Source organism: Barbus barbus, assembly GCF_936440315.1.
Source record: "Barbus barbus genome assembly, chromosome: 40".
Taxonomy (NCBI): Eukaryota; Metazoa; Chordata; class Actinopteri; order Cypriniformes; family Cyprinidae; genus Barbus; species Barbus barbus.
Window position 1 is genome coordinate 9,522,247 of NC_136718.1, and position 21,983 is coordinate 9,544,229.

The 21,983-nt window shown below is 37.6% G+C and overlaps 1 protein-coding gene across 1 annotated transcript in view; it reads right to left on the reverse strand.

Moving 5' to 3' along the window:
* Positions 1–1,309: 1,309 nt before the first annotated feature.
* The window catches only part of LOC306859587 (XK-related protein 7-like), a gene marked incomplete at its 3' end in the record, with an annotated part of 67,296 nt that continues 46,622 nt past the window's right edge, over positions 1,310–21,983 (reverse strand). The window contains exons 2-3 of the mRNA XM_079400689.1: positions 14,224–14,423; positions 1,310–2,286 (exon numbers count right to left, since the gene is read on the reverse strand). Coding sequence (XP_079256815.1) covers positions 1,310–2,286; positions 14,224–14,423 — 1,177 coding nt within the window. The remainder of the gene's footprint in view (positions 2,287–14,223; positions 14,424–21,983) is intronic.

Consider the following 21,983-nt stretch of genomic DNA (forward strand, 5'->3'; position numbering starts at 1 on the left):
AGCGTCATTTGCTCTCCATCAGCAACTTCAGACTGGACAGCAGGGTTCTTGTCATTGGCAATTACCCACCATGACTCTGGGTTTTTCTGCTTGGTTTTTAACCAGGCAATAGAATTTCAATTCAGCAAGCAAGACCTCGAAAGACCTCACAAAGGGAATGAGAAAGACAGAAAGAAACACTTCAGCTGATGTCTTGTGATGGTTTTGTAATTGCGGTGATTTCTTAACAATTGTCGTTACTCTAAAAAGCCTGGAAAACAGCTGAGTAGGGTAAGCAGTTAAAACTAAAAAGAGGTCTTAAGATTTTATGAGGTGACAAAAAAGTATTTCTTTCTCTAAAGCACACACACAATCATTGCTGTCCCCAATAGTCGGCTGCTTTTCATGGCCAAGAAGAGCATTTACTCTTGCCAAACCACAAAGCCCCCAAAAAATCTGAATCTAAACTCTTCATAACCACAGCAATGGCCGCCCCCTTCCAAATAACAAAATAATGAGTGAAATGAACACATACAGATGTAAAAGGGTTTTGAGGCTTGCGGATGGTGCAAACCAAGACTCACTACTTTAGTTACTGTAAAGGGAGTTCACATACAGGATTAGAATTCACTGTCAATCATTTAAATTTTTTTTCTTCTATGAAATGCAACACAAACACTCAGACGTTTGCAAGTTTTATGTTCCCAGATGCTCCCAAAACCATTTTCATGAAACACTCAAACACACATATTCAATTTTTTTACTTTTCCGAGGCTGTCATCTTTTTTTTTTTGTACAGGATTATTTTCATCCAACTACATTAGATCACAGCTTTTCGTCTTACTATATGACTTTTTTTTTCTTTATCTTTACAGATAAACAATGCAGCATGACCAGACAACCCAAAAAACATTCATACCAACACACTGGCACCATTCTATTGTAGATACATATAGAACATTAAACTTAGACCAATACAGCAGCCAGGCTGGTCCTGAGGAATACTGATTGGTCAGTTCATCTATATTTTACAAATGTCCACTTCTTCTCATCACTGTCATTTTTTATATATTCAGTGCATAGGCAGAAAGGTAACTCCCTTTCCTAGTTTCACTTCCCATGCAGGTCATGTAAATACCATGTTACTCGCGTCCAGCCTGATGTGCACTTTCGGACCAGTCATGCGCTCCCAGGCATCCAAATGCCAAACGTGCCGCAGTTCCACCGTGTAGCACCATGCCGACCGTCAAGGATCGGACCGTGACCTCATGGTGGCTGAGTTCCACCTCTGCATAGAGATGTCATGTGGAAGGTGGAGGTATGAACAACACTACACCGTAGTCTCATACTCCGTCACTTCTTTGGGGTTGTTGAAGCTCTGGTACTGGATGCGAGGCGTCACGGGGGATGTATTCTCCAGCACCAGGATGGTCTTCCTCAGCCTTCGGTCGATAAAGTGGGCATCCCAGGCTGGGTACCTTTTTCTTGGCAGGTCGATGCGGATAACGGGACCTTCAGTTCTTGGGGGACGTGGGGAGGAAGCAGGGGGAACACTAGGAGGCCTTACCTGAAACACCGGCAGGCAACTGTCTCTATCCCCGGTCCCTATTTCCCGATCACCACCAGTAGTCCTTTGGAGTGTTCTGGGAGGGCTAGTAACTACGTCTGGTTGGGGCAAGGGGGTTTCCAAATCCCCAACGCCTCCCAGACCGATTACCCCCATTCCCTCCTCTACACAGCTCCACTGAGCTCCCAGGATAGGTCCGTCTGGGTGGAGCAGACAATAATAGACAAACATAAAGAATGTTCCCAAAGCATAGCTACACATCACCACACATACAATAATCAGGGCGTAGAAGTCAGAGGAGTGAGGTCCCCTGTGAATATACCAAGCGGCGGTGAGCGCGACGTTCTCAACCAAGGTCACGCAGTAGTACACACCCAGCCGAAAGCGGGCACGGCCTTCTTTAACGTTGAACCAGCAAAAGATGTAGATGATGCCCACTACCATGTTGTAGATGATCTCCTCCCACTTGGACATGCAGAAGTCGGTCTCGCCCTGGATGATCCAGAAGGTCATGGCGCACCAGTGGGCCACAATGAAGATCCCAAAGTAAAGCTGGAAGACTGACGCGAAGAGGGCGAAGGCGATGGTTCGAGCACCGATGGTGAAGAGGTGCCAGAGCATCTGAACAATCACAGCCTTGTAGGACATGGGGAGCTTGTCGTCACGAGAGTCACGCAGAACCTTCTGGTAGGATGCGATCATCCAGGCGAGAGAAACCAATGAGGCAGATGCAGAAAGACCTACAGAGATAGAACAGGGAGACAGCTTGAGTAATGTCGAGTAAAGTCAGAAGCAAACTTTACAAAAATATACAAAAGCAGCTTGGCCAATGCATTGCATGCATGTGGCGCTGATCTGGTAACAAACCTTAGTACTCAAAGAGTTATGGGGTTGCCTTTCAAATGTCTGTGCTGGTAAACAGGATTTGCTATTGTTCATGTAGCTGTTTGAGTGTTCACAATTTAACTAACTCTTAAGTAACTTTCTCAACAATATTCGCTGTTGCTCCACCATGACAGTAGTTGACTTGAAAGAGAAAACTAGCCATAGGAGACACCCACTATAAACCATCTAAAATGGAGAAAATGGAGACAAATTTGTTTTAGTTTTTGATACATGGCATATTATAAAACTTGATATATTCACAAGATTTACAAAATAAACTATACAAACCCTGAGACTAGCATAGGCATTATGTTCACCGCATGTTTTTATTTATTTTTATTTTTTTTATTTTTGGTGTTTTTGCCTTTATTATGATAGGACAGTTTTAGATCTAGATTTAGGAAGCGAAGTGGGAGAGGGAGAGGGGGGCGGGATCAGAAAAAAACTCGAGCCGGTAGTCGAACTTGGGATGCCTGTAGTGCAACAGCACTGTATGTCGGCACGCTGCCTGCGGGGCTATCGGTTCTGATCACCACATAGTTTTTCTGGTGATGCTGAATGAGGAAGGAAGTTTTGTTAGTTAGTCTTGTCAAGAAGCTGGAACACCAGCACATCAGGATCCCTTGCTGGGGACTAGAAACCAAAGCAAAACATATGCTGGTGACCAGCTCTTTTTTACTTTTTCAGCAGGGAGTGCCTTGTGGCTGAGAACACAGTGTGTTTAGTTTTGAACTGCATCCTGACAAATTTTGAAAGGCAGTGATGCACAAAATCAAGCTTACATATCTAGAAGCGTTTGCATTCATGTACATGCATTGAGAAGGTTTCAGGCCTGAGTGTGAATGAACTTTCAACTGGTCAGGAACAATCATTTAAACCACACAAATTGTATTTATGATACAGAAAATTTAATGTAATTCAAAAATACTTCTTTAAAATACATTCTAAGTCTTAAATCTCGGTTTGTAGCACAGTGTATAGTGACAGTAGTGTACAGTGTATCTGTGCATCTGACTTAGATGCAAGGATGAAATGTATTTTAAATGGCATTAAATGGTTCATGACATGTTTGGGTTTTATTTCCCCAAAAATTATCACTGTACTCCATTGCTTTGTGTGTTTATTTGGCCGTAAATGCTGCATCCGTGCAGCTTCTCTATGGCCATTTAAATAGCCTGAAACGAGCAAGTGCTAAATATAAAACATAATCAAAATCATTAAGAATAACTACATTTCCACATTCTCAGAGTTCTGCCTTCAATATTTAATTAGATCTGATGTGATTCATTCCTAATTGAACATGCGATTGAATAATTAACTTTCAAAACATTAATAATTCAGGCCCTAATTGATATCTCTTGCCTATCTGGACTCATAATATATGAATGTGCGAATATACCTTGCGTTATGACAGACACATTTTAAGAGAATAGATTCTGATGAGGCAAAGATGCAAAGTGATTTTAATTCCAGACATCACAGTGGCTCTTATGAAACACAAACTGATGTGAGCTGGCAGAGCTGCTCTTTCAAGATGACGGCACGAAAAAAAAGTTTTGTAACGGTTGTTGCTTTTGTTTTAGTTTTCAAATGATATTTCACAGAAGCTACAACACCTGCTGAGACAACAAATCGCAGGGCTTGTTCCCCAACAGCCTGAGAGGATGTCTCTCTAGGGAAAGCGAGTGTGACCGTGTGTGTTTGACTTGCTGACAGGGAGATAGACAGGCACTTTATATTGTGTTTGCGAGTACCCTAGAGCACAAGGTAGAGTGAAGAGGTGAAGAAGAGGTGTGTGTGAATGTGTGTGATTGAGAGACATGGAGCTATCTCAGGAGGCTTCCACACTGAGCTGATGTTATCATGAGGATCAGCTCTTAAATATATCTCACTGCATGTTTGTTTATCTGGTGGGTCCCGGCAGATTGGCTTTGTTCTGGTCTTTGATTCCTCTCCTGTCTCACTCCACACATACACACACACACACACACATACACATGCATGTGTTTTAGGGAGCTATACTTGCAGCTTCACCCCGTTAAACACTTCAAACCCTCCAGGTTGGCTTATCCAAGGTCAGCTAAGGATATTCAGATGATCACCGCATGAAAAGAAGGCAGCCCGTTGCTTTTGTCAGGTCTGGATTGTAAAAAAGTTGATCCTGGTACAAATTAGTGATCGACAGATAGTGTGTAAAACTCTCGGATGCATTTGAAAGATTCTATGCCGCGAACTTTAAATATTTCACATACTAGCGTTTATTTGATCCTGATAAGCATTTCTTGTCACAGTTGTAAACACGACAGCTTTCTTCTTTCGTGAAGGGCTTTGGCGTCACGGCATCATTGTTTCCAGGCGGAACATTAACGAGCACGCAACACACATCACCGGGAAATCCTGTATAATTCAACCAATCCGACGATGACTTTGAAACTCCTGAAGTGTTTCCACTTTTGTGTGCCATATGCATCAGACTTTTAGCCAATGTTCTGTGGGCGTGACGTCTGAGGCTGAGACTAGGTGGCTGATATATATGATATTACAACATTGTCAAAACAATTCCCATTTACGTGGATCCGTGAAAATGACTCAAAATGCTGTATTATGCATTCCAGGCCAGTAGTTGATGTAACTTTGTAAGGAAACACTATGCAAACACTTTATACACATACATATGACATCACCATTTTCACATATTTGCTGTTTTGTAGTTTACAAATGATAATGCACTGTAAAAAAAAAAGAAAAAAAAAAAAAGTTGAGCCAACTTTAAATTTTAAAATTAGGTTGAGAACTCAAAAATCTGCTGAAGCTGGTTGCCTTAAAATTTTAAGTTGGCTCAACTTTTTTTTTCAAAAATGGGTGTTTTCATGTTCCCAAAACGGCCAACATGCATAAAGTTTTCCATTTTAGTTGAAAACAATGTTGTGTAAATGCAAATTCACACTTCAAAGGATTTAACAGCTGATTTTTTGAGCTTTGTGGAATTAATGGGATAGTGGTACTTTTGTGAATGGCGGAGACGGACCTGGCAGAGAAGAAATAGTTGAATAAAGTTGTCCTTTTTGTTTTCTTTGCACACAAAAAGTATTCTCCTTGCTTCATAAAATTACATTTGAATCACTGATGTCACATGGACTATTTTAATGATGTCCTTACTACCTTTCTGGGCCTTGAACGTATCAGTTGCATTCTGTCTATGCAGGGTAAGAAAGCTCTAAGATTGATCTTAATTTGTGTTCTGAAGAAGAATGAAGGTCTTACAGGTTTGGAACGACATGAGGGTGAGTAATTAATGACACAATTTTCTTTTTTAGGTGAACTATCCCTTTAAAACTCATCGGCTGATGGCAATAATAAAAAAAAAAACCCAATAAAAACAAATATTGGCACACATATTGGTCATGTCTACCAGTGGTATAAATATTTCAAGAAATATAATTTAACTTCAAGGAAACATAGTGCATATCATACTCAGAATTTCTCTTTGCACAAGCTTGACCAAGCTTGTTTATTGAGTGTTTACTCTCTTTGAGTCTCTTTTGCGCATGCATTTCACTTTCTCTCCATCTCACTCACATTCTATGTCTCAGCTCTCATCCTGAGCAACTCATTTGGTGCAGATCCAGATTAAGTGAGGTCTTAATTAGCAGAGATCCGAAAGCATTAGTCTGCGTTTTCCTGCTCTGCTTCCAGCCTGCCCGCATGCTCTCCTCATTCTCTCCTGGCCTCTATTTCAGAGGCTCTCATGGAGCAATGCGCTGGCAATCTTAATTAAATCAAACATCAGACGCAGCGCAAGCCCACTGCCACAAAGTCTGCCTCAGATTAGAATGCAGTTTAAAGAGAAAGGGATAAGACAAGTTAAAGCCCAGCGCTGCCAGTGCTGAAAGAAAGAGGGAAGTTTGAGTTGCTGCTGCCAGATGATGTGGTGGAAGAAACTACACAGAGGATGTTTGCATAATGCATTTTAATAACAGCATTTGTGCTTTTAGATGGTATTAAATGACTACACGAGAGTTACAGTCAAAGAATAAAGACTCTCCACGAGACCTCAAAGACCTTAAAACACACAGCGCGGATTCACAAAGAAGGAATTGTGCCTGCTGATGGTGCTGTTAATTTGCATGCCATGTCTGAGTTGTTTCACTCCCTAAAATGCTCTTCTGTGAATTCCTTTCTTATGGTAGCGATTAACCATCCTGCTTAAAAACAGCCCAAGCTGCCATTACTGGTTTGAAAGCATCACCTACAGTAAGTGTTGGAAAGTAATGCTTTTAAACTAGTAACACCCTGGTTTTATTTTAAGCATTAGAGTTTTGTGTGAGAAGAGCATTAATGATTACCCGTGGCTGCTCTCATTTTATTACAGTATAAATGTAGTCACATTATTACAATCTTTTAAGCTGGACTACAAATAATTTACAAGCCTTTTGACAATATTTATTATGATTTTGACAATATATGTATGTATGTATTTGTGAACCATCATTTAGACCAGACAGACGTAATGTTTAATGTAAGAATTAAGTTTTTAAAAAAAGATTGATAATACTTTAATATAAGGACCAGTTCTCACTATTAACCAGTTCCTTATTACCATGCCTATTATTAACATATTGTATGTTTATTAGTACTTATAATGCACATATTCTGCATGACCATTACCATACCTAAGCTTAACAACTACCTTCCTAACTATTAATAAGCAGCAAATTAGGAGTTTATTGAAAAGTGGTAGTTAATGGTTTGTTAATAGAGAGAATTGGACCTTAAAATAAAGTGTGACCAAGCTATTTGCTCCATTCATTAATCTACTATTTGAAGAATTACAAATCTGCTAAGCAATATTTACCTATAATTTTTTTAACACATGAAAAATGCCAAACCGAGATTATGGAGAATGGATGAATATTTTTGATTGATGGCACAAAAAAATCATTAAAGAGTTTTGAATCTGTTACTGAAACAGAGCGACTGAATTGATTCACTCAAATTAATGAAACCTTCCAACTCTAACAGCGGTTTTGCTTCTGAAGTTTAAATCAGAGATATATGTAAATTCATGTTGATTTAAATATAATATCTCAATGTCCTCATACTTGCTAGTTAATTAATTAATTTGAAATTTGGTTGTTTGGAAAGGACAGTGAAGTGAAGCAACTTCGTAACAGTGCAGTTACTGTACAGAAAAACAATCATCAGCATAAACATGTATATCATAATTATAAAAACCACAGCTTTTTCATAGTGTAGGAGACTGCACACTTCCCAGTCCTCACTTCAAGTGCTCCGCTCTCCACAGCGAGTGCAGCATACAGATGCTCACTTTCAAATGGATTTACTGACACAATGTAAAGGTCAAAGGTCTGAGTCAGACTGACAGGCAGGGCCATGAGATCAGAAAATGCAGGAAAAAAGCGAAAGAAGATAAGAAGAACAAGCAAAAGCCTTTCTGTGTGGTAGTTGGTAACCAAACCCATGACCCAGAATTAATCAGAACATCTCTGAGTCTATTCAGTCTTACAGCGTGTCCTTCGGAGCTCTCTGTCCTGCTATACGACTCGTTCTCTCTATCTCTCTTTCATTTCATTTTTTGCTAAAGTCCTTTTCCTCTCATGTTTTTGTCTCCTGAGTACCGGTTTCTTTCTCAGTGGCATGTGGTGGCCTTCCGAGGAAGCAGTCGCCTCTGGCTTTTAGTTGTTTTTTTTTACTTTAATGCCTTACACATCATTCAATCTCAATATTTATTAATTTATAATAAGAATAGATAGAAATAAATATTTTACACTGTTTTGAAAGGGGTCTTATTATGTATTTTACACTTGCTTTAGTGCGTAATGTTGCTGTTTGAGCTTGAAAAAGATTTGCTAAATAGCACAAAGTCCATTCCAAAGGGAGTTATTCGCTGTTTCTGAACTCCCTCAAACACCTCGATTGTAGTCCTGAGTTTTCTTTTGGAAATGTACATGTCACAATGTCCCTCATTTAAATAATTCCCGCCCAAATGTCTGGTTGAGTTGTGTTAGTATTGTGTCGTTGCCATATTGAAATGCTGTTTCATAGATCTAATATACTGACGCAAATGTAATTTCTTGCCCATGTAAGAAAATTAACTCTTATTTGGATTTAGCTTTTAGGAAATCGAATCGTGGGGATTGGCTGCTGTAGCTGTAGTTGCGTGACGCGTTTCAAGGGATGCTCCTCCGGTGGTAGGTTGGCTTCTCTGTGACGTGACGATGCTCTTAGGAAGTCTGTTTAGAGTTCTTATGGCTTCATTTCCAGATACAACGTTCTTTGTATTGTTGTTTATTCAATTTTATTTATGGTAAGCCGGCCAGGAACCACATTGAAGTTCTGTTCTTTAAATATAGCCAGATGTTCTCAAATCTGTCATTGTTTTTATGGGTCTCATGAGATGATTGTCCTCTAGACAGGGAGGCATCAGTAGGCTTGGTCAATTTTATGACTCGTCCAAGAGGAGAATCTTCTCAGTTTTCCTTTGGTATGTGAGATTCTATGTGGGTCTTTTCAGTAAGGTTCTACACCCTTTCATCATAGTAATACATCTGGTAAATACTTGGCAAATCAAATCAAACGAAACAAGGAAAAAGCAACAATTTCAGTTATTACAGACCCAGAAGGAAAATCTACCAACTCACCTGAAGAAATTAACCAAATTTTTCACAATTTCTATAGCAAATTATACTCATCAGAAAAATACCCAAATCAAAATGACATCAACTCATTTCTTAACATTATCAATCTACCACAACTGAATGAACACCAAAGAAATAGCCTAGAATCACCCATCACACAACCCAAACTTCTTACAGCACTACAACACATGTCTAATAATAAAGCACCAGGTCCTGATGGATTCTCCGCTGAGTTCTACAAACACTTTTGGTCCACTCTATCACCACTCTTCATCAGAATGTTAAGTAAGTTGCAACGACAATTAAAACTCCCAGCTAATATGAATACTGCCACAATTTCACTTCTTCTCAAACCCAATAAAGATCCAAAATTACCATCAAGCTACCGTCCCATTTCACTGATCAATGCTGACATTAAAATCATCGCCAAATTATTATCCCATAGAATAAAAAAGGTCACACCATCTATAATACACTCAGATCAAACCGGTTTCATTAAAGGTAGACTATCATCCACCAATACACGCAGACTATTCAACTTAATGTACTATTTTTCAATTCAAAAAGCAAAAGCCATCATAATCACTCCGGATGCAGAAAAAGCTTTTGACTAGGTCAACTGGAAATTCCTGTTTTCCACATTAGAGAGGTTTGGTTTTGGGGAGTCATTCATTAATTGGATTAAAATTCTATATACATCACCTTCAGCCACTGTCATCACTAATGGACTAACATCACGTAGCTTCACACTGCACCGCGGGACTAGACAAGGATGCCCACTCTCTCCCTCATTATTCACCATTTTTATCGAACCGTTAGCAGCAGCCATCTGCCAAAACAGCTACATTAAAGGAGTTCAAACATTAAACATATAGCACAAAATCAGTCTTTACGCAGATGACATACTACTATATTTACAAGATCCCTCATCATCATTACAAGAAACAATTAAACTTATTGATTCATTTTCGAACATTTCTGAATACTCTTTCATTAAATCACAATAGCTTGAATGTGACATCCCAGACATCACCTATCCCTCTATACACCAATCACATCACATATTTAGGCATTAATATTTCCCCCAGGCTGTCAGAGCTAGTTAGTCTTAATTTCACCCCATTACTCAAAACAATAAATGATGATCTTCAACGCTGGATGAATTTACCATTATCCATTAAGGGCAGAATATCAGTAATCAAAATGACTATACTCCCTAAACTAAACTATTTATTCTCAATGATCCCAACACAACCCATCCTCACCTGGTTTAAATCTTTAGACTCAATTATTATCAAATTTTACTGGAAAAATAAGACCCCAAGAATTAAACTAGCTACTTTACAGAAACCAAAAACACAAGGAGGATTGGAAGCACCACATTTCTGCCACTACTCTCTGGCTTATCAGCTTCAACAGATATACAAATGGATTCACCCAAACTCATCAGAAAACATAAGGCTAGATATTGAGCAAACAATTTGTAAGGATATTCTAATTTCAGATTTACCATTCTATAGTCAGACAATCAAAAAACACTCCTGTTTTAAAGCACCAACTATAGCAGCAGCTCTGGCAGCCTGGTGCAAATTTCACCAAATCATAAACTCTCCTCTTGTACCATCTAAATACACCTCCATTTGGAATAATCCAGATTATACAGTTAATAAAAAGACACTTAATTTACACACATGGGCAGAAAAGGGCATAACACAACTCCAACACATCTTTCATAGAAATAATCTGGCCTTTTTCATATTTGGTCCAGGAATACAGCATCGGGAGTAATAGTTTTTTGGAATATCTACAAATCAAATCATCTATCCAATCAAAAATCTACATTCGAACCGTTAATCTAGAACTTTCACCTTTAATCTCAGAGTTAATTAATATATCGTCCTCAAAAAAACTACTCTCCGAAATATACAGAATAATATTAAAATCAGACAACACATTAAGTTTACCACATGCGAAATGGGAATCAGACCTATCTATTGCTCTGGATGCCATTTTCTGGACACAAATCTGCAAAAATATCTACTTTATGACAAAAAATGCCAACTTGCAATTTATACAGTATAAGGTAACTTCACAGAATTCACTTAACCGGACAGAAATTGTTTAAAATGGGATTCACTTCAGAAACATGTTCACATTGTACCCAAAATGAAACAGATACTTATGTTCATGCCCTTTGGTATTGTACCTCAATTATACATTTTTGGGAAAAAGTCACTGAATCATTATACGTCACTACAGGATGTCACATCCCAGATTCTCCATTAGTTTGTTTACTAGGCGATATATCTATAATCAATTTAGACAATACAAACAGTCAGTTACTCCTGGTAGCGCTAGCTATCGCCAATACAACTATCCTCATGAACTGCAAATCAAGAAAATCCATACAATACAGTAGAAATACACCCCTTCTGGTCAGCTCTCATTACCCTCCAGCAGTCATAAATCTGTGGACCTTCTTTGTCTGAGACCAATCACAACAACAAATCCCCACCTAAACTAATATTTGAACTTAATTTGAATATTAATCTTTGAATTTTGCGAAGGGGTGGAGGACAACATCGATAAGATTTTTTATTTATTTTTTCTCCTCTTCTTCTTCTTCATCATCTTTTTTGTTTGGCCTCTGGTCCCCAGTAGGCTGTGACATCCAGGTCTGTATCTGGTGTTAATATTATTATTTTTACCTGCCCTCTTCATTGTCCTCCACCCTCTCCCAGTTTTGATGAAATCATTATTATTATTATTAAAATTATTATTATTAATATTATTATGGTTATTATTGTTGCTAATAACATTTGTTGTCTTTATTATTACTATTACTATTATTATTATTATTCGCCTCTATTTATTTATTTTTATTTTATTTATTTATTTTTTACACTACTTATATCTGTTATCAATCTATTATGATGCTATTTCAGTTGTATGCTTCCTTCCTCAACCCTAGACACAATGACAGACACATGCGCATACACACACACGCACACGCACACACACACACACACACACACACACACACACACATACACACACACACACACACACACACACACACACATGCTCACAGGCATATGAATGCAAATACAGGAGTTAATCAGAACAGACTTGTCATGTTGGCAATCAGTATATATGTTTATTTGTCTGTGTTTCTGCATTTTGGCACATGTAAATATTGTCACCTTCTTTACTTGCATGCACTTCTTTACTTGCATATTTTTCTTATATGTTTGATCTATGGGGTTCTGTATTTGGTACATGTAAACATTGTCACATTCTTTACTTGCATAATAAAAAAAAAGAAAAAAAAAAAGATTCTACACCCAACTGTGTACATTCACATGCAACCCCCCCGGGTCTGCACCGCCACAACTCGTTCTTGTTCCGAGTGGGTCTCGAATCCGGGTCTCCGGCGCGGGAGGCGGGCGCTGTAACAAGGAGGTTAAAGGCCTCAGTCGCTAGAGCACCTCTTTTTGAGATCAGGGGAGTCAGGTTTACACGCAACAGCTCTTACAGGCCTATGTCGTTTAAACTCACCCCTCTAAACCTCACTCCCGTGTGCGTCACGGCACCAGTGTAACCCCCTTGGGTCCGCACCGCCACAACTCATTCTTGTTCCGAGTGGGTCTCTGGCGTGGGAGGCAGGCGCTCTAACAAGGTCGCCAGAGTGCCTCTTTTTGAGATCAGGGGAGCGAAGTTTACACGCAACAGATCTTACTGGCCTACGTCGGTTACACACAGACATAACAATCATTATGTGAACCTTTTGTGCATTTAACAGCTGATGCAAAAGAGAGTTTAATATCCAAACGCATGCAGATTGCCAGAGTATTTGAGACACAAGCTGTAAAGGCTCCGCCCTCTTCTAGAAATGTGGGCGGGGAGCAGGAGCTAATTTGCATTTAAAGAGACACTCGAGAAAACAGTGTTTTGCTTCTACGCTCTTAAAAATAAAGGTGCTTAAAAGGTTCTTCACAGCGATGCCATAGAAGAACCATTTTTGGTTCCACAAAAACAGTTTAGTCAAAGCTCCTTTAGAGAATCATCTCTTTATTCCCTTTTTATAATCTGAAGAACCTTCTTTCACCACAAAGAACCTTTGTGAAACAGAAAGGTTCTTCAGATATTAAAGGTTCTATGTGGAACCATTTAGACAAAAAGCTTCTTCTATGGCATCGTGAAACAGCTTTATTTTTAAAAGTGTACCCAAGAAGGGCCATTTACATGGCATGATAAATGAGCTGCAAGGTATTTTGAGCTAAAACTTCACAGACACATTCTGACACCTGAGACGTATTGTAAAAGAAAAAATCTTGTAAAAGGAGCATAATAGGACCCCTTAAAGAAAAAAAATATTTTATGATCACCAAGGATGCATTTCTTTAAAAAGTAAAAACAGTAATATTATGAAACAATTTAAATTAAATGTTTGCTATTAGAATATATTTTAAAATGTAATTTATTCCTGTGATGTAAAGCTGAATTTTCAGCATCATTACTCCAGTTTTCAGTGGCACATGATCCATCAGAAATCATTCTTATATGCTGATTTGCTGTTCAAGAAACTTATTATCAGTGTTGAAAACAGTTATGCTGCTTAATATTTTTTGTGGAAACTGTGATACATTTTTAAAGGATTCTTTGATGAACCGAAAGTTCAAAAGAGCAGCATTTATTTAAAAAAATTTTTTTTGTAGCATTAGTATTAAAAAGGCTGTCACTTTTGATCAATTTTATTCATCCTTGCCACAAACCTTTGAATAGTAGTGTATATTTGATTAACAACAACAACAATAATTAGTATTATTATTACAGTTATTCTTAGTTGTAATAATTAATTATTTTCTATTTTCATATAATATACTGCTGTCTTTTTCCCATGTTCGTAGATGAGTCGTGTCATATGTCATCGCACAGAGAGGAGTGTGTTAAACGGTTTGTATAATTCATCACAAGCAAACGTCTTCTCCGGAGTGGCCGTATGAATAAGTCATGATGATCACGGCACAATCACACAAGCGTTCTGTCCTCTCTCTCTTTCTCATTAAGTATGCCCAACTAAAAGCATCTCATGTGCCCACCTGGGAAACCTCTGTGTGTGTGTTGTCTCACCCTGTAGGGGCAGTATGTAGTTGCTGTGGATCATGATGCTGAGCTGCAGCACGAGCTGAGGCGCGCTCTTCAGGAAAGCCTCCAGCAGCCGCAGCATGTTGATGTCAGCGCTCTCGAACATCAGACGCCAGTAGAAATGATGCTGACCCGGGTCGCCATGCCAACGGCTTTGCACTCCCAGACACAAGGTGTGGACGTACCTGGAGACACAGAGGCGAAATGTCAAGTGGTTATTTAGGTTCAGTAATTAAAGGTCAAATGATGTTATGTGGGGATGTATTCTCTCTTTAGCCACTGACTGAATATACATTAACAGTTTAACAACTGCAGGGAAGGGTAAGAAATTAACCAGGGTTTCAAAATGCCAATGAAAGTGACAAAAATACCCCAAAATGTAGTCAAACGATAAATCCATTATATAACATTTAACAAATTTAATAGTTACTGTATGTACTGATATTACCAATAACTGCATAAGCCCAGCAATATGCATGCTTACAACATGACAAATGAACAATTTTGTAAATGCATAAACAACAACAGAAGTTTGGTTTACCAGCCAAACACACGGAACAAACCCTGAGCTAATTATTGTGTTTGTATTAGCAACATGACAGATGAATTTAATAGAGTTTGATTAGATGCTCAGCCTTTCTCAAAATATATTTTTGCTGTCTTAACTGTGCATGATTATTATTATTATTTTGAATTTACCTGAGCACTGTTTTTTTCCTGCTGTCAGTTTGTAATATTATACTGCTCTCTACTGTGTAATTAAACTGATTTTAAAATCAATTCTAGGCAATTATTTTTTTGTTTTTAAATATAGAATTCCAATTAATTCATTGAAGTATTTGACTAACTGGACAACATGCTGTCGTATATGGTTCCAAAAAGATGCCTTAGAGTATAAAAAAGAGCTAAAACCAGTGGAGGAAATTCTGTTTGGAAATCCTCATGGTTTAAAATGTAGTTCAAGTTCTTATTTGCATATTCATGAGGCTAATAACATTGATTGGGTAAGAACAGGATGCAAGCTGTTTGAATACTTTACTTGCGCACAGGCTATGCAGAAACATCGCCACATAAATCTGCTAAGGTTGTATTTTATCTCCTGAAAATGTGCCACAAAAATAATACTGTCTTTATCATTTTAGTTAATGCATTTGCCGTCACTGTTTTTGACATTTTTGACTATTTCCCCTAAACACAGTGTGTGACAGTTGCTGTGACTTGTGACAAAGTGCATGAATATTTAATGAGGTGAGCATTAACTGTTGTTATAGTTGCTGTGTGGTGTTTTTGAGAGGAGTGGGGTTTTTTTTCTCTCTCTTTGGGCAGTCTTGACAACAATTCTCTAAAAATACATAAATCATCGAACTACTGTGGGGGAATTCTGGCATAAACCTGGTTGAATGGCGAGAGGGTGAGACAGGCCTAGTACCTAAACTATCTGAAAACAAGCTTTGGCTGAGCTGAGCGAACTGACTGTCAAAGTGCCCATCACAATATGACACCAGCAGAGTGGCACTGAGGGCTTTTCACCTGTCAGCAGCTTTTGGCAGGAGAAGAAAAGGACACAACCTGATACCATACAAACACACACAAACACATGCATGGTCAGTGCGGTAAGCTCAAGAGAGGATGCACTGAATGTCGACTGAATGACTGATTTTTTTACTTTTATGATCAATTAATGATAAAAAAAACAAAAAAAATCAGTTGATTCAACTTCAAAATGTGACTGATTCAATTGAAGGATTTTCAAATTCAGTTGAATGTCACTAAATAATTGAATGATATTTTATTACACTGCTCATCATATTTTGCTGAAAGATATCCAATACTTGTTTATTACTAATTATGGGGTGCTGAGTCCAAAAATAGTGCTTGTTTTACAAAATATGATGTGCATTTCATAGCATTTTTGCATTAGACAACCATGGAGAAGTGTATCCTTAATCACCAGAAAAAATGTCCATATATGATTCCTACTTCTGTCTACCCAAGTTTGTTCGATTCTCAGCCAATTTTCTCATGTATGAATGATTATGAAGACATTTATTTTTTATTTTATTTCAAGGTTAGAATTGTGGCCAGTGACAGAAGAAAATGAAAACAAGACCCGACGTTATCTGTGGGTGTTTCACTACATTCAAACAGCAACAAAAAATCACAAATTTTGTGATAAAAGGCAAACTTGTGTTTATGTTTAAAGATATTAAATGGAGTATTTGAAATTATTCCACTCCTTTGCAGATTGTAATTTAAATTCTTCTTTTTGAAAAATCTTCATTCTTATTTTGTGAAAAAACTATATGTGATGGAACGTTTTTATTGAAATATTTAAACGCAGCATAATCAAATTAGGTAGTGTAGGCTTTCTTGCATATCAGCAGAAATACTTTTTCAAAATGCAGCGCTGTTATCTATTTCATGTTCTTCATCTTTCTTCTCCCTTTGATTCAATCAAAAAACTCTCAAACTCGAATGAAAATTGTTCAAGTTCATTTGATTCTAATAAATAAATATTCCATTTAATATATCTTGTTGTAATGCTTTTTCAAACTGAATTCTGAAATTGAACTTATTCAATGAAAGAATTCTCTGATTCAACTGATTTGCTTTTTCTCAATCCTGTTCACTTTCTACCTCTCTCTTTTTCTCTCTCATCTCGGCTCTAACCAGCTTCAGGCCAGCTGCATTATCTAAAGGCTGCAGAAGAGTACTTTATCCCGAGCTCTACACTTTCAGCCTGCAACGGGAGGGATTTCTTCATGCTTAACTCTGATAGGCGGTGAGGGCCAAAGATTGTATTTCATGCTCCTCTCTGATAGGCTAAAGCTTTTAAGGGAACTGAGCCTGCATGGCACTGTGGGAAATTTCGAGATGATCCAATGCCAAGCACTCCATGTGAAGCGAATGTGAATATTTTTCTATCTGCAAGAGCGAGAAAAAGACAGCATTGAGAGCAAAAGCATGCCAAATACCAAACAAAATCAAACATTATGCTACAATTTCTCCTGTGTGTGGGGCGTCTCAGACATTTAGCTAGTATGTGCGCTCCAGCACATCCATTATCACAAGGATGAATTAATCTTGAGGTCTCCAGTGCACTGGAGTGGTTTGGAGTGACGAAATCTGAGAAAAATTAGAGAAGCACCACAACCTGAATCAAAGAAAGAATCTATTTCAGATAAATGGCTTTATGAGGCTGATGAAGTTCAGCTGTCGTTGGACTGTTGCAGTGAGGCTGATATAACAGGACAGGTAGCAGTGAAAAACACTTCAGATGAACCTGAGAGAAGAGACTAAAGCGATTGAGCTTTACAGTATGAAGGATTTTAATTACATTGCACATTGATTCTGGCCTAATGAACCTTGATTACTTTATACGCAAGATCTGAAGGAGAGCAGAGCGTTCCAACTAAGAAAATATACAGAGAGAGAGAGAGAGAGAGAGAGAGAGAGAAACTGAGCATGTATGCGTGTGGCTAATTTATCCTCTTCAGTAATTAGCACCCCTGTCCCTGTTGAGACCGCCAAGCTGTATTCTTGTCTAACACGCTTACAGTCAACACTGTTTAACGCAGTCTGCATTTCAACAATAAGCTGCATTATTATCGGGTGTCTATTAGCAGATGTGCCATCTGCTGTGTATGAAAATGAACGTGTGATTCAATTGAAGAATTCTCAAATTTAAATGATTTTTTTTTTCATTTTTTATATTTGCACCGTTGTATTACATTCCTTAATTTTATGCAAGATAATTCTTTATTTGTGCTAACTGAATTTGAAGATTCTTCAATTGAATCAGCTGATTTAAAAAACAAAAAAACAAAAAAAACAATCTGCATTCATGTTGAAATCAACCAAAGATCGCTACTCTGTTGAAAATAAAGTTTTCAAAAAGGGGGTTTCGCAGTGTTGCCATGGGAGGACCATTTTTGGTTCCAAAAACGAACCTTTTAGGTAACAGATCTTAATTTTTTTTTTCTTAGTGTGAAGAACATTTTAATAAGAACATTTTGTTCTTCGGGTCCTTAATGGAAACATAAATGGCAACTTTATTTTTTAAAGAGTGGAATTCAACTGATTCTATTAAAGAACGTCTCAAATTCCCTGGATTCAAATATAGAATTCTAATGTTTAAAAGTCCAGCTCAAGTAATTTCCTGCACTCTTGTTCAACTGATTCATTGAAAAGATCCAACACTGTACAATAAACTCATTCTGTGCATACTGTAACTAGTAATTACATGCATTACTCACACTAAGCATTGCATATATTAGAATTAGCTGCTCTCCTTCCCCCCCTAATGCCTTCTTTATCCATCTTTTGACTTTAATGTTCCTGTTCCCTCTCTACAGGTATATGTGGAGTATACTGAGAGGCAGAACTGAAGGCAATGTATCTGTGAGATGTTCTCTCTTCTGCTCTCATAGTGTGATATTTGTCCTGTCTGGAACCACAGCATCAATATTCTACTGTTTCTCCTCAAACTGCCCCAGCAAACCTACAGGTCAAACTTCTATACACTCTGAAGAAATCAGTGCTGAAACTTTGTCTAGAGATTAAAAGTTATAACCCAATATTTTGATGAAATCTGACTGTTGAATGACTTCCCACACGGAAATAACCTATATAAACATATATGTTTTAATATAGGTTTTGATATATGTTTTTAATATATGTGACATATATAAAATTGGCCGTTTTCCTATAATATACGTACATATATGTACATATATGCACATATATGTACACATATATGCATACATATATGTACACATATACGTGCATACATGTACCTATATAGGCACATATATGCATGTATATATATGTGTGCATATATGCACCTATATGTTTACCTATATATTAGTAAAATTATTAAAATCCATAGCTGCTAGACAACATAAATAAAAGCCCAAAATGTCGACATTTACATTTACATGTACATATAGGGCTTATATCTGGATATAAAGAAGCAATACAGGAGACCTATATGGCCTTTATATGCACATATATGCACCTCAATTTTGCCTATATGTGGCATATATACGCATATATGTTATCATATATGTGCATATATACTGCATATAGGTTTCATATATGCGCATATATCCTCATATAGGTTCTTTCCATGTGGGTTTGCACCCCTGTGTAGTTTAAGATGTGATATAAGCACATATATTTGTTTGAGACCCACACACATTTTTGGAGTCTTCAATTGAGTCATATAACATGGTTGAGAATGAAAGTTGCTACAAATGTGAGAGAGACCTTCACCTCAATAACACTCCTTTTCAAAACCTTTATGTTCACACACACGCACACGCACACACACGCACACACACACACACACACACACACACTTGGCATTGTCAAAGAGATCTGTCAAACTGTGTTTTAGAGACAGCTGACCAGCTGATTCAGCCTGATCAAAGTGTACAACCTTCAAGCCTCTATACATTTCACCTTAAGCACAAAGTATACTTTGGTATACTTTGTTATACCTAGGTTTTTACAACAAACTACCGGAGACACGACAATAATGGACTAAAACGGATGAAACTGTGTGGATGAAACCCCACCTGTGCTCAAACGCTTTAGAGTGTAATGTGAGAGGCTGCTGGCTGAAAACTAAAGAATACTTTGAGAAACCCTCTTTAAGTTTTTTAATCAAAACTACAAACCAGTTGACCTAGACCCAAGACCAGAGAGACAATGGGCTTAAATCTTCACAAAGGCACTAGTATTGAAAAACACTACAACACTGAATCATTATTCAAAAGTGTTCCCTGCATTACATTTGAGACAGAAAAATGTGATTTTCATTTTCTAATGAAAGCTTTCAATTTCATTTCAATTCCACTTAAGATCTTACATAGTTTCATATGAACTTCCAGAGGGCTGGACAGAGCAATTTTGGTTGAGCTGGTTTACCATCTTCTAACTTGAGTTTAAGGGTATACTATGTGGTCCTGGGACTCTAGACTCCCTTCTTCTCGCAACTATGAGATGTAATGATCACTTGCTATACCAATATAAAAACTGCACCAGAAATGTGTAAAATAAAGTGTTTTTGTTGCACTACAAATCTGTTTTGTGTGTAATACGCTGCATGCAAAAGTGACAACAATGCATTGTACATCAGAGCTGCAATAAGTAGTGCTGAGAAGAGATAACATTTCTTATTTCTTCACTTATTTCACACTGTGGTGATACTGGCACACGTTTAAGTGCTCTTCATCTATCTATATCAATAGTACACTCAATATTACACTTGCAGTGTCTTGTTTCCAGGAGTCTGGAGGCCCCTGACAGTCAGAGACCCTGGGGCACTGGCCCCATTGGCTCGGCCCATAATCCGTCCTTGCTCAAGGTGGTATGACTTGCTTTTTCCAGTAGACTGGGGGAAGAGAGCTGGTGTGGGTATTGAGGGTGGCAGTGAGGTAAAAACTTGTGGCAAATTGTTAACAAATGGAATCAAAGAGCACAATCAAACAAGTCGCTTCGTAGATATGAGGATTTACCATATAAAAGATCAAATCAAATAAAATATCTCTTTGAAATAAAACAGAGTAGAGAAAAAAAAAACATTTAATTAAATTTAAAATGGTATATGCTATTGTTTAATTTTTTTTATGTTTTTGAAAGACATCTCTTATGCTCACCAAGGCTGCATTTATTTGATTAAAAATACAGTAAAACAGCAATATTGTGAAATTTAAAATTAGAGTTTTCTATTTTAATATTTAAAAATTTGTCGCCTATATAGAACAATAAGGTTCTATCTGACATTTGTCAAAATGGAGTTATTCACATATTCTTATTCTGTGACAACATATTTACAATATGTAATGTTTCTTTTGTAAGCTGTGTATATTTGAACAAAAAGGGTTCTATCTACAGAAGTCTATGGAATGCAAAAACTGCGAAGCTCAATATCTCAAAATTGCTCAAAATGCAGATAGAACCTTATAATTCCAAGGCGGCAAATTGAAATTTATTCTTGTGATGGCTAAGCTGAATTATCAGCAATGTTCAGATCCTTCAGAAATCAATCTAATATGCTAATTTGCTGCTCAGGAACATCAGTTATTATTAATAATTTAAAAAGGTATTTTATGGAAAACATGATAATTTTTCTGCGGGATTCTTTGATCAATAGAAGGAAAAGAACAGCATTACTGTGATTTTTAATCAATTTAAGGAAAAAAAATGCTGAATTAATGTATCAGTTTCTTTCATAAAATAAAAATCTTGCTGACCCCCAACATTTGAATGGAAGTGTACATAAATGTATATATTTAATCAATACTTTCTAGTCTAAACTCAATAAAAACATGATATTACACATCAAAAACTAACTTGAAGCAGCCCGAAGTTCATGAGTTTTAATGTAAATATCATATTTTTATCATTACTGGTGTAAGATGGGTCTACACATATTGTGGCTTACTTCACCGTCATGATCTGCGCAAGTAAATGAATCAATTTTAGAGTGAGTCAAGGCTGGGAAAAACTGAATGCTCTTCTACTTTTACTCAGTATGAGGCACATGCTAATTCAAAGGCAGAAATTAAGTTTCCTGCGACTCCATTTGCAATGCAAAGCGACGAGCAGCGTGACTAACATCTCCTGTCTATCAGCCTGTCCCCACCTTAGTCCTCCACCATCCCTTCAGCCTCTGGGGTAGAGCTGCAGTAATTAGCGTGATTAATGCTCACATTGAGTGTGAATGAGGCCTGGGAGGT